The sequence below is a fragment of the Urtica dioica genome, chromosome 7 (assembly GCF_054948205.1).
Source record: "Urtica dioica subsp. dioica isolate 48M chromosome 7, U.dioica_male_clone48M_v1_H2, whole genome shotgun sequence".
Taxonomy (NCBI): domain Eukaryota; kingdom Viridiplantae; phylum Streptophyta; class Magnoliopsida; order Rosales; family Urticaceae; genus Urtica; species Urtica dioica.
In genome coordinates, this window is record NC_142762.1 from 40951150 (window position 1) to 40965197 (window position 14048).

At 33.4% G+C, this 14048-nt stretch overlaps 2 protein-coding genes across 4 annotated transcripts; both read left to right on the top strand.

Annotated features, from left to right (window-relative positions):
- The first annotated feature begins 3351 nt into the window (after window positions 1-3351).
- Window positions 3352-6809, top strand: LOC149391642 (plant-specific TFIIB-related protein PTF2-like). 3 transcript variants are annotated; one of them, XR_016300308.1, is made up of 4 exons: window positions 3352-3639; window positions 3877-3968; window positions 4155-4244; window positions 6555-6809. XR_016300308.1 is itself a non-coding variant. In XM_089621070.1 (4 exons), exon 4 carries the CDS (start codon window positions 4655-4657, stop codon window positions 5975-5977), a length of 1323 nt encoding a protein of 440 aa, XP_089477196.1. In that variant the 5' UTR covers window positions 3352-3639; window positions 3877-3968; window positions 4155-4244; window positions 4592-4654; the 3' UTR covers window positions 5978-6053. The 3 variants fall into 3 exon arrangements, 2 of the variants coding, with proteins under 2 accessions (XP_089477196.1, XP_089477198.1); XM_089621070.1 differs by lacking the exon at window positions 6555-6809 and adding an exon at window positions 4592-6053; XM_089621072.1 differs by lacking the exons at window positions 3877-3968; window positions 6555-6809 and adding an exon at window positions 4592-6053.
- A 1529-nt stretch (window positions 6810-8338) lies between these two features.
- On the top strand, window positions 8339-9465 carry LOC149391643 (heavy metal-associated isoprenylated plant protein 28-like). Its single transcript, XM_089621085.1, has 3 exons — window positions 8339-8392; window positions 8482-8557; window positions 8980-9465. The coding sequence occupies exons 1-3, from the start codon at window positions 8384-8386 to the stop codon at window positions 9342-9344; spliced, it is 450 nt and encodes a 149-aa protein (XP_089477211.1). The 5' UTR covers window positions 8339-8383; the 3' UTR covers window positions 9345-9465.
- The last annotated feature ends 4583 nt before the right edge of the window (window positions 9466-14048 follow it).

Sequence of the window (14048 nt, forward strand, 5' to 3'; positions counted from 1 at the left end):
TAGTAACACTTTTTTTATGATTTAATAACAATTTTAGGTAATATAGTTCTCCAGCACTTGGGTGTACGTAAAAAGTCCGACCAATAGTGTGCCCTTTACATCGAGGATACCATTTTTTTATAATCTGACTTCCAGACATATTTTTTTGGAAATTCGGAATATTTAAGTCTTCTAGCATCTGGATCATGCTTATTCATTTCCATCCATTCAGTGAACATTGTTTGCGTAATTTCAGGTCTGCTAATAATATTTTCAAGTTTAGTGTTTGATTTGAATGTAATATTTTGCATTGACGGTAAATGAACAGTTAATCTTTGGACAGATGGATTTCGATGATGTATTGGATACTCAAATAATCTCCAAATACCTTCATATGGTGTTATATATCGACAATTTAAATATGCTCTTACTTCATCAACTTCTTGATAATTTATTCTTCCAGTATTATCAACAACAACATTTTCTTCAATTACAGCTCGAACTTTATCAGAGCCTTTAGTTAAATATTTGAATAAATATTTAATTAGCATTGATTGAGAGCATACCTCAACATTTATATGAGCTTGAAATTTAAGACATAAGTCTTTATTATAAGGTACTACAAACCTTTATCTAATTTGACTCTATGTCTTTCAACGGTAATATTTGTATCTCTTCGTTTGTATTGAACAAAACCATTCTCCTCAATTATTGTTTCAACTCTAAATTGTTTGGAAAAATATTTTGAACAATTTGCTGTTTTCATACATGGAGCATTTGGTTTAGTAATGCCACATGGGCCATGCATCATAAATTCTGCAACAACATTATACTCCATTGGACTATTTGTTGGATCAGGTATTTCAACAGAAATTAATTCATCAATTTTAGATGGTTCAGTAAATTTATTTGATGAATCTAACCAAAATAAGAAATGGGCATGTAGAAGGCCTCCTTTTTGGAATTCTACAACGTATAAATCGGCAACGATAAAGATTAAATTAATAAAAGATTAGATCTTATAATTTAATAATAAGAAAAACAACAAATTAAATAACAAATACTAACCTGCTATAACGACGCGGAATATCTTCTCATTTTTAATAAAACTTAGCAGTTATTCTAATTTCATCTTAAAAATTCTACTAATTAAATCAGGTCAATGTTGACCTTTTATTTTTTTGAGTGCTCGTTTTATTTCAGGCCATTTTGGATTGCATGTGGATGTTATAAATAAATCAGGATTTCCATAATGTCTACATATTGCCATTGCATCTTGATAGTTTTGAATCATGTATCTTGGACTTCCAGTATGACTGGATGGTAAAATTATTCGTTTTCCTATTCCTTGTGCATCTGTATTTCCTCTTGTGATTGCATCAACAATTCCTTGATATATTTCTTATCTTAATTTTTTTTTATTTCGCTTAATATAATCCATTCGTTCTTCTTCAACACATGCATATGCATCAATAATGTATTGTTGAAACAATCTTCCGGATCTTAATATTAAATTTTTTTCATTTGTTCGCTCTTGTAGCTGATAACAAGAATACTCTCTCATTGAAATTTTTGTCCGTTTTGATTGATAGTTTATGTTTTCATTACGTAGTCTTCGATTTGATATGTGTCCATCTTCTCCATACGGAAAAAGAATAGGATATTGCAAAGCCATATAAGATGGATGCAATTTAGATACTCTTTGAAGACCATTAGATTTACAATCAATAATGATATCGCGAGTATACTCATTATCACCAATATCTCCAACTATTAGACCACATATGTCCCTAGACGTTAGCAATTCATATTCTGGGCCGTCATTTGATCTTTGTCCAATAAGTCTTAATTGCATTGATGAAATATCATCGATTTTGTATTTGTCTCTTATTGAACGGAATAATTGAACTAATTTATTGTGTTCATCAAACATTTGCATGAGTTGTTCTGTAATAATCGACACCATATTTTTGTCATCATCATCTTGATCAAAAACAGAAACTCGATTCCGCAATTCATTATCAGTATCGTATATATATAACAGAGCGAATTTGTGAGAGTTATTATCCATTGGTAAAAGTGAGCCAATTAAGTGATATACTTGACCACTAATTTTGAAAATATATGGACCATTAGAGTTTGTGGTGTTATTATCTATTTTTCCTCCAAATGATGTAAATGCAAACATAGAATTGAACATTCTTATGTTTTGACGGAAAAATGTACTTACAGGTCCGTCCTCATACTGAAACAAATTTTTTAATAATTGTGGAGGGTCGTTTTGTAAAGGAATTTTGATCTTACCATCTTTGCAGCATAGATTGAATTTTGATACGTTTTGTTTACCTACGGATTCAAGTGTCAAGAATAGAGCACCGCAATGATGGTATGAATATGAGCTATCACCGATGTCAAGATAATATTCTTTAATAGACAACTCTGAATCTGTTCATTAAAAAAATGTGTTAAATTATTTATAATCAAATTTGATATTACACTTTTAAAGAAAGTTTGCGTAGTAGTTACCATAAATTTCAATATTGCCCGTCGATAATTTCGTGGACGGATAATATGTCAACCCTTGGTCATCAAAACTTGTTTGCAATACGTGCGGTTTAATACGTACATTCCTCATCAAAGATGTTTCTTCACTTATAGATTCAGTTGGAGTTGATGAGTTTTCTTGAGAAATACTCTCCAAACGGGTTTGAAAATGTCGCCGTTTTCCTTTTTCATTTTGCTGTGGAAATAAATTATTTATGTAAATAATGATAGAATATAAAACAAATTCCGAAATATCAGCCCAAAATAACTTTAACTCATGAAATTAAACGAAAATTGAAAGCCCAAACACAAAAGCCCAATTATAAAGCCCTCTTATATACATATAGTTTCCTTTGGCTGCGTTTGGTTCGGATTAAAAAGCCCTGTTTTTGTTTTTAGAAAAAACTAAACTTCTTATCTAGTGTTTGACAAAACTGTTTTTACAAAAAACTTCAAAAGCGATTTTAGATTTTGTATATGAGATGGAAAAACTAGGATTCTTAGCTTTTAGAAAAGTGTTTTTAAGTTCGGTATATAAATTACTATAATATCTTCGTACAAAATATTATTCATATAATGTATATAAATAAGCATATTAATAATTATTATTTAATTATTAAGAATATGTCTATTTTAGTCTTTTTATTATAAAATATTTATTTGATCAAACGCTAAATCAGTTTTTGTTACCGACAATAACTCTTTTATAAACAGTTTAGCAAACATCCAAAAACTGAATCTAAAAGCAATTTTTTTTTTTTTTTTTAACAAAACTATGATGCCAAACGGCCTTTATTTCCTTTGGGTTTCATCGCATAAATCTCTCTCTCTCTCTCTCTCTCAATATCGCTATTAGGTTTTATTTTTCAGTTCCCTTTCTTTCTTAGGGTTTCAACAGACCGCATAAAATCTCTCTTTCTCTCTCTCAATGTCGCTGATTAGGTTTTCTTCTCCGAAAATCACAGAACCAACTGAGTCCGAGATATTGTTTTCTTACAGAATCGGTGGAGCTCTGATTCATCGAGGGTTTCAATGGCGAGACACAATCATGAAGCGATTGAGACCTTCACGAGCATCACCGGAGCGTCTGAGGAAATCGCAGAGCAAAAGCTCGAGGTATTTAGATTTTTTTGTGTTCTTCAATTTGTTTTTCGTTTCCCGAGTTTTTTCTTTTTCTTTTTCGTTGGTTCATCGATGGATTGTGATGGTTATTCTGATTCTAAGTGTCTGATCGAATTTTCGTTATCCTAAATTAGCTCGCCTTTGAATTGCGATTGGGTTAGTATTGTTTAGTCGCGAATTAGGGTTTCTTCGGCAGTGACGATGGGTTCTGAGTTTGGGAATTTTTCATAGGTGTTCGTTGATTGGAGATGTGTCAATATTGGATGTTGATTTTTGTTACGAAAAGATTGAATCTTAAGGTTTGCTTTCGGTTAATTGGAAAGGTAAGATTTTCTTCCTTTCTTGATTTTTGAAGAACGAAGTTTAGAGTTTTATTTTTTTTCTTTTTGGATTTAAATACGTGATAAGATTTGGATATGGGTTTCATTTTTCCTAAACTTCTTACTCCTTTCCGTCAAATTTTTCAAAGAATGGAAATTCAAATTGATGTCTATTTATTAAATTCTCAGGAGATCCACTTGCGGGAGATTTTTTTTCTTCTTGGGGTATAAAAGGTTGTGGTGGTAGTCGATCTGGGTGTCGAACCTTAATTGCTCAAGGTAAGTCTCAAAATTCTTTCTAGCCTACTCGAGTTTCAGAAAAGCTAGGTTTATATTTTATTTTGAATCTATGAAATGAAGATGTTTTGGTGGAATTCAATGGTGAATCGAAATTTGTTCGCGTGTTTGGGTTATTCCCGGTTTTCTTCTCACTTTTGTGTATGAGTTCAATCTGTGAATTTAGAGCTTTCGAATTTAGAATTGCCTGAAAGCATCTTCGAAGTCCATGTGCTGTTTGTGTTGGATTTGATGATTGTTGATGATTTTAGTAGCGTATTCGAAGACTTGAATATGACTGTTGGGGATTTTTTTAACTGTTGTGCTCTTGTTGAATTCCATATATACAGCGCCGTGATTGAAATCGAAATCGAAATCAAAATCGAAATCAAAATCGAGTGATCCGAGAGAGAATGTCGTGCTTGAAGTGCCGTTCACAGGCGCTAATCCGCGACGACGACACCGGTCAGCAAGTGTGCTCGGCGTGCGGTCTCCTCCAAGAATTCGACAGCTTTGAAGCCCATTTCGGCGGAATCAGCGGCGCCCCCGAGGGCACTTTCGTCCGCCTTGGCACCGCCGGCTCGGGAACCGTCCTCTCGTACCGCACCAAGAAGCTTCTCGACGCTCGCTCCCTCATCGACGACGTGGCGCTCCGCCTCGGCCTCTCCGCCGCCAAGTCCGCCCAGATCAGAGCCACCGCGTCGGAGATCACCGACGGCGAGTTCGGCGCCGGCCGCTGGTTCGCCATCTTCGTCGCCGCCTGCGCCTACGTCGTCATGAGGGCCGAGTCGAAGCCGCTCCTCATCTCCGAAGCCTCCTCCGTTGCGGGCTGCGACGACCACGAGCTCGGCCGCATGGTCGAGCGAGTCGTCCGATTCCTCGACCTCCGAGCCTCGAGCTACCCAGAGCTCGACGTGGTCGCGCTCTTTGAGCGAGCGCTCAGAGACTCTCCGAGCCTCTCCGGCAGAGATCCCGAGAGGATGAGGAAGCAGGGCGTGTTTCTCGTCGAGTTTATGGTCAAACGGTGGTTGACCACCGGACGGAGGCCGGCTCCGGTGGTGGCGGCAGCGCTGGCGTTGGTCGGAGAGGCGAACGGGATCGAGAGCGCCGGGATCGAAGCCGCGGCGAGCGAGCTCCGAGCGAATCTTCACACGTGCAAGAAAAGATACAGAGAGCTCTGCGAGGCTCTGGTGAAAATCGCTCAGAAGCTCCCGTGGGGGAGCAATGTGACGGTCAAGAACATCGTGAAGAACGTGCCTCTCGTCATCCACTTCATGGAGAAGAAGAAGAGCTCCTCCGATCTCCCGCGTGGCAGCGCGCCGGATCTCGAAAGCCTCGGCCTCGAACTCGACGAGGCGGTTCGAGATTGCCTCAGGAAGGACGTCGGGTATGGCGAGATCAGAAGCAGCGAATCGAGGTACTTTGACGTCCTCGGAAGTGAGTGTTCGCCGGCGCTGGCGGTTCTGTCGCCGGAGGCGACGGAGGAGGAGGAGGTTTTGCCGCCGGCGCTCGTGGCGGGCCGGGAGGCTTGTGAGAAGAGGAGAGAGCGGATCGAGGCGGCGAAGAGGCGGATTGAGATGATCTCTGCGAGGCCGTCCGAGAAGAAGAAGAGGAGATTCGAGGGAGACATTGATTGGGAAGACATGATTGTGGAGGCTCTTCTTCTTCACGGCGTAAGGGAAGATGATATCTTGACGGGTCATTACAACGCCTTAATGGGATTGTATGTCTTGTAGATATATACCTATTCTTGTCATTGCATTACACGGATTAAAGTGAAATAGTGATTTATGTAGGTGGTTTGAGAGGTTATATGTGTTACTTGCTGTCCCTTTCGAGTTTGGAGCTGTCTCAAATCTATGATTCTTTTTGCTGAAGAAGTAGCTAAATTCTTCTCATTTTTCTATGATTAATTTAGTGAACGAATATACATACACAATGGTAATACTAAAGAAGAAAGATGGGAATATATGAGAGGCTCACGTGCTTAATTGAAATCGAAATGCGGCTGACTTTACATTGGATTTTCATAGATGTTCTTTACTTTATTATTAATAGTACGTTTGTATCTTAAAAAAAATTAATTTAATCAGATATGACCCTTCTAAGACTTTTTTTTTTAGGGAGGGACCCTTCTAAGACTTCATGTTGACTTCATTAAGAAATAAATTATAAGAGGTTAAAAATACTCTTGATGTAAAAATATTACTATGAATTCAAAATAAAATAAAATAAAAAACTATAAAATATAATATCAAGTGTTACAATGAATTCCTTCTCTTCTAATATGTTTAATCTTTTTATTGGGCTTAGATTTGGAGCTATTTATAAAGACATCATAGTGTGCATGAGACAAGTTAGGTGGAGAATCCAAAGAGGATGAGCCTCCAAGATTCTGAATTTGTATCATACTTTCATGTTCAGCCTTGACAATACATACATGTTTCTAGAGCTTCTCCAATAGCTTTGGCAACAATATAATTGTATCAAATTCAATACTATGTTTTCTTGCTTTGTACTCTTTTTATTACTTGCTTTAATTGTCTCAATGGTTCCTGTTTTTTAGCGTGCACAAGATGTTCTAGCTAAAATCTTAGCATGTGATGTAATTCACAAGGGAAATCGATTTTGTTCATAAAGGCTTTTATTCAGAGATGTGAGCCTGTGACAACTGACAACAATGTGTTGATCTAAGAATAAAACTATCATTCAAGTATGAGTACTGATCTATATTTAGCTTGTACTTTGGTATTTATTAACATAAAATTTATTTTTATTTTTCATCTTATATTGTTGATTTGTAAGCACTTGGCTACGTTCATACGTAGTTTTTGAGAGAGGAAGATATTTGTCAGATGGTTTGCATTGGGAATGACTTTTGTATGAGAAGGGACTGAAAGCATGAACTAAGAAACATAACTAAGTCGGTGAAAATCTTAGCTCCCAATTTTTCTCTACAAAATTATTGTTCTCTATATTTGCCTAGTGGGTTTAAGAGCTTGCTTGACAAAAGCAAAAGCAAGCTCTTTGACCGTCTAAGGTTTGTGTATATATGTCATTGGAAAAGAAAAAAAAAATCTAAAAAATATATAGGTGATTCTCGTTGATCAATTTTCATGCGTGTAAATCGATTATGTTAGATTAATTACAAAACCTATATTCATTTAACACTATGTAGCTGTTATTCAACGATCTGTCGCAAAATTGGATTATTAAGTGTTTTAAAAAAAATACTATTATAACTTAATCGTACTTATTGTTATCATAAACTTGTAACAATTTGATTAGTAGATGGACTGTTCCAAGTTTCAAACACTCATATAAAAAGAACTATAGGGCCATAAAAAACGCAGGCAAGAAGTAACGTTGCAATTAGAAGTGAATACGTTATACGTAATCTTACGAGAGTCCTTGTTGGATTTTATGGCAATAGTGACAAAAATATATTTTAAATTGATCACAGTTACATATTGAGGTGTAACCAAGTAACTTACTCATTACAATATATAATTAGTCCGACGTGGTGAGTCAATCATGAATACACAAACGGCATTTACGTCATATAATATGCTTGACCAAAGCATTCGGGTCTTTATATATGTGTATATAGTATATACTATATATATATATATATATATATATATATATATATATATATATTATGATCTTGATATGAAAGTTACGATATTCCAGTTGGCCCGCGAAAGATATTACCTTTGAATCTTCAGGCAATCGCTATGCACTTTCCAAAAGTCACCGGGTCCGGTATTTGTCGCTTCAAAGCAAGTTGAGCAAAAGAAATATTCTATGTACGTATATGCAAATATGCTGGTAATATCCATAACCTATATATAATGAATGATCACATATTATATATATTTATACAGATCGGTGATAGAAATTGAGTGGGGGACTGCTTGCAAATATAATATTATTCTATCTTATCCAGCTTCAATTAATTCCATTCCAAGCATAATTGAAAGAAAACAGCGAGAAAGACAGAGAGATAGAGAAGATGTTTCTCTATATATATTATAAGATCAAACACCAAAATATATATCGCTTCAAGTCAGTTTTATAAAGGAATTACGAACCAAGCCAAGGGCTTCCTATAGTTCGATAAATACTACACGCCTCCAAAAATGAGTACGGTGAGAACTCGTAATAATCGATCGATCTTATTTCGTTATTCGTAATATACATTATGTAATTAATACTCTGATTTATTGTATATTTGCAGATGATAGACTTGATAGTGCACATGGACTGCTCAGGGTGCGAGAGCAAGATTAAGAAAGCACTTCAAAAATTAAAAGGTAAATATCAATAAAGGGAATGTCATGGTGTGTTATACATCATGATTTAAAGCGATCATATTGTTTTTCTTATAATATTTGAAAAGAAATTGAAAATTCATATTTGTAAGAGTTGCATGGTATATTTTATATCAAAGTTTGTAAGAGTTGCATGGTATATTTTATATCAAAATTTGTAAGAGTGGTATGGTTAAACCCAAAAAAAAAAAAGAATTAGATTAACTGAAATTGTAGCGTCTTAAAAATATTATATTTTGTCCAGATTTTTTTTTTTTTTTTTGTATATATACACATTTTCTTTAGTCGTATATTGAATATTTCGATATTACGTACTTTCAATATGATCACAGCAAGAAACTATGGTTTATAATTAACTTAAAGCATGTTTATGGATATGTATATGTATATATACTACGTACCAGGAGTGGATGACGTGGCGGTGGATATTAACATGCAAAAAGTGTCAGTGAGTGGATGGGCAGAGCAAGAGAAGATCTTGAAGACGATCAGAAAAACCGGACGGAGGGCTGATTTGTGGCCCTACACGGCTGAGAGTCAACACAACGCCGCCGTAATCAGCGACCTTCACTACTATCACCAACATGACACGTCATCAACAATATTCACGGCCTTTGATGCTCCGGCTATGTCCTACAACTATCTCACTTCTGATCACATTTCCGATTCTACCCTCTACGATGATCTCCGGCCCTACTCCACGCTTGTCGATGACCAAGTCGCCGTGCTTTTCAGCGACGACAATGCTCATGCTTGTTCTATAATGTGATTTATATATATATAATATAAGTTGTATAGCTTCTACTTCTACTTTCCATTCCATGTACCGTGGTTGGTTTAAATAATTCCTTGTTTTATTAATTTTTTAAATCTTGTTATTGTATGTTTTGTTACTTGCCTTTGAATTTCATTTTGGTTCTATAGTTATATATAGTCATATAAAAATCTGAAATCTTAGGTTTGCATGATAACTATCGTTTAGTTAATTAGCCACTAATTCTACTAACACACAATTAATTAACAAGTTTGCCTAAATAATTCTCTCTCGGAAAGACGAAAATTAGCGATCAATTAATTATAATTAATAAAGCGTTGCCTATTTAGAAATTGAAATTTGTAAGAGATGTGCTTATAGATTTCTTAAATTTCTCTCTTTCTTTGTAGTTAATTTTTTTAAAAATTATTTTGATTGAATTTATTCAGTAATAATTTCAAAACATAATATATATTATAAATATTCTAAACTTTTCAAAACCTAAAAATCAATAAAAAAAAATGAAGACTTAAATTTAAAATCAATTGTAAAAATATTCATCAATTATTTAGCATGATATATTAAATTAATTGTAACCATTCAGAAAATGAAAAAAAAAAAACATTAAAGCAATTTATTATTTAAAACTTATCGCAAGTGAGATGCTTGTATCTTTGAAGTCCTTATTTTCATAGATCTTCACAATTTTGAGTCTTAAAAGCTTAAATTGAGGACAATCTAGTTCTTGAATCTAAAGAAATATAAACATCTAATTTTTCACAAATGCCGCCTAGAAACTGTGACGGCATTATTTAAAAAAAAAAAATCGTAATCTAAATTATTTTATCATAGGTGAGTCATTTATCAAAAATCAACAAAAAAAATCTACGGGCTTACTACTTAAATGAGGTGAGATAAATATTTTCTTACAAAACTACCCTTTCTTTCTTTTCATTTTAATTTTATTCTTTCCCTAATTCCTCTTCCGTGCAGACACTGAAACCAAAAATGTCATATATTATGGAGAAATGACATTTTTCATCAAGCTGACCAACTCTATTTATTGACTTACGTTATACTTTCGCTTCAAGTCAAGTTAGGCAACGCGTACCGTGTACGCGCTAAGATTCCAAGTCAGCGTAGTTTCACTTCCCAATTCTCTTTTCCTTTTCCTACTCTTCACACAAACTCTGTCTCCTATATAAACCAAACCAAAACCCTATTTAATTCTTCTCAAATCATCCCCAACAGAGCAGACCACATAAAGTATCTCTAAAGCTTTCTGTTTCTCTCAAACCATCACAATGAATTCGATGTTCAGCAGCTTCGACGCTCTCTGTGCTGAGTTTTGCTTTGGGAAGACGATGAATGTTCCAAATTCCTTGTTTTCTCTGACAGCGAATCCTTCGGTGGGTAAGGAAAAGGCGACGGAAAAGCAGGGAAACGACGGTAATAGGGAATCGAGAGACATAAAGATCAGATCGGCGCCGGAGTTCGACGGACTCCACTGTTTTGAGACGATCGTTCGTTTCTAAGTTGATTCGAGCGAGTTTTGAATTCGGGAATATATTGATTTTGTATATACAATACCTATATTTTAGGGAAATTAGCGTCAATGTCACAAATTCGTCGGGTTTTTGCATTTGTGTAACAAAGTTGTCAAAATTACATTCGTGTCACGAATTTACATTCGTGTCACATGTGCAAATTTCAAATTACTCTCTTTCATCATTTAAACTTTTTATTAGTTACTCCATGTCTTCTGAATTTTTACAATACCTCATTAAAAATCACTTAATCTTCCTCTAAAATTTTCTAAATTTTTTGCGTGTGACTTATTTGCAATTGGATTGCCAATTTGTGACATAAGATGCAAATACCACTATATTTTATAGAACTATATAATATTCTTTAATCGTTCTTTTTGAGACGATCGATCGTTTCTAAGTTGATTCGAGCGAGTTTTGAATTCGGGAATATATTGATTTTGTATATACAATACCTATATTTTATAGAACTATATAATATTCTTTTTATCGTTCTTAAATTTATTAAATATTCGATTGATTCTACTCAATTATGTACCAATTGTTTTGGTTTATTCAATTTCAAGTTTCCAGCAATTAATCTACTTGTCTTAATAAAATAAAAAAGTAAAATTATATTCGATCATTCGATGTTATACTATATTAATGTCGACAAAAATTGAAAAAAACGACGCTCTACCTTACTAGTTATTTTTTAAAACTTAAAATTGTGAAATAGCAAACATTTTACTAATATTTAGTAATTGTCGCTTCAAAGCAAGTTGAGCAAAAGAAACATTCTATGTATATGCAAATATGCTGGTAATATCCATAACCTATATATAATGAATGATCACATATTATATATATTTATACAGATCGGTGATAGAAATTGTGTGGGGGACTGCTTGCAAATATAATATTATTCTAACTTGCAAATATAAAATTAGTTGTTAATTAGCCACTAACTCTATTAACACACAATTGATTAATAAGTTTGCTTAAATAATTCTCTCTCGGAAAGACGAAAATTAGTGATCAATTAATTATAATTAATAAAGCGTTGCCTATTTAGCAATTGAAATTTGTAAGAGATGTGCTTATAGATTTCTTAAATTTCTCTCTTTCTTTGTAGTGAATTTTTTAAAAATTATTTTGATTGAATTATTCAGTAATAATTTCAAAACATAATATATATATATATATATATATATATATATATATATATATAAATATTCTAAACTTTTCAAAACCTAAAAAAAAAATATGAAGACTTAAAAAGAGGTTTTTGAATATGCTCTAAAAAGAGGAAACAGAGAGTACATGAATCTTCTTCGACAGTGGGACCTCAACACTTTCAGGGCGTCGGACGTTGCAACAAGCGCGACTTTGACACAATTCCACTCCATGGAAGAACCTATCAAGGACCTTTGGAGATAATGTTTCGTTCCACTCCAAGCAGTTCAAGCTTTGGATCATTCTCAGAGACGTCATCCCATTTTCTAATGGTATGTTAAACAAGAAATCTGTGAGAATTGAGAAACGAACGAGGAGAAATACGATGCCAGCTACAACTGGGAATAGTTTTGAATTGAAGGTTTTTTTTTTGTTAGTTTCTTTGGTGCCAATTTGATCTATTTTATGTAGTAGAACAATTTGTAGAATTTTTACTTTGACCTTAACGTGATATGTTAGATTGTTTGTGTATATTATTATTTGTTGTGCTTGATGCATTAATTGGTCTGGGACTTTGTTATTTACTAGATTTTGTTGCATATTGTCGGCGTTGAACAAATACTAGAACTCCACTTGTTGTCTTTGCAGGAAATGCGTGTTAAGGATTGAGTTTTTTTCAACACTATGATTAGTTTTTCTAACATTGGAGAATTTTTTGAGATATGGATAACAAAATTCTCTAATTTTGTGACAAATGTGTCACGAAATAAAATAATTTTATGATCCGTCGTAAAATTCAAATGTGTCACGAAGGTAATAGATCTTTGAAATTTTCATTAAGAGTATAATAATCTTTTTACATTCATTTAGTAATAGATTTATATATTATATATGTATATATATTATTATATATATAAAGGAGAATCCGAAAATCACTGTTCACATAGACTCAGTTTACTGTGTACCCACCTACTTTTTGGAAATCTGGAAAGCCCAAATTCACTATTCACTCAGTCACATTTTACTATTCCTTCCACAGTAATATTTATACCCTTTTAAAGTTGTAAAATTACATGTGTGTCACTTTCGAAATTACATTCATGCCATTGAATAGTAAATAATAACAAACATATCTGGATACCTCTAGAACTATTCAGAATTTGCCCTTGCCGTGATATTTACATTATTGCCATCAGCGAATTTATTTAAATACAATAAATTAAAATAAAATTGTTGTACTTCCTGCCATCGAATGATTTTCTGGACTCTTCAAGAAGTCTTCTGCTCAACCAAACCTCTAAACAAACCGTCCGCCATGGTTAACTTTTTTTTTTTCCTGGCTATTCACTATTAAGTTCTGAGTCAAAATTAGATACACCGATACGGTCACGAGAATAAAAAAAGATGTTCAGAGCAACAAAATACGTCATCTAAGAGCAGAATTCTAGAAAAAAATGGAAACATATTTCTCATATATCATGATTTTTTTTTCTTTTTGCCTAATTATTATTTAGATGAAAAAGAAGATAGTTGCTTAACAGTACTACACACTCTACCGGACATAATTGATAATTGCATCCAACATACGGGTCAATCCAGTTACTATTATAAATATAAAACCACATGAAAATTGTATTTTTCCTGTTGCAAAAGACATAGTAAACAAATCTTAAACAAATAGGACCGTATGGTTTAGTATTCTAAATTTGTTTTTTGTTTTTAAATTTTATTTTCTGATTCTAGTTTTAAATTAAAAAAAAACAGATTTAGAATTACGTTTTAAAATATTTTAAAATGTTATTTATTTATGTTTTACATTCAATTGTTTTAGAGTTTAATTTAAAATATAAGAGAGATAAAATAAAAAACACTTTTTCATTGTTTTCTGTTTTTCTAAATAAATTTCAAAGAAAAAGAAACATAATTCTAAATTTATTTTCTAATTATTATAACCAAACATGTTTTTTAAAAGTGTTTCCTAAAATTTATAATTAGAAAATAAAAAACAAATTTGAAA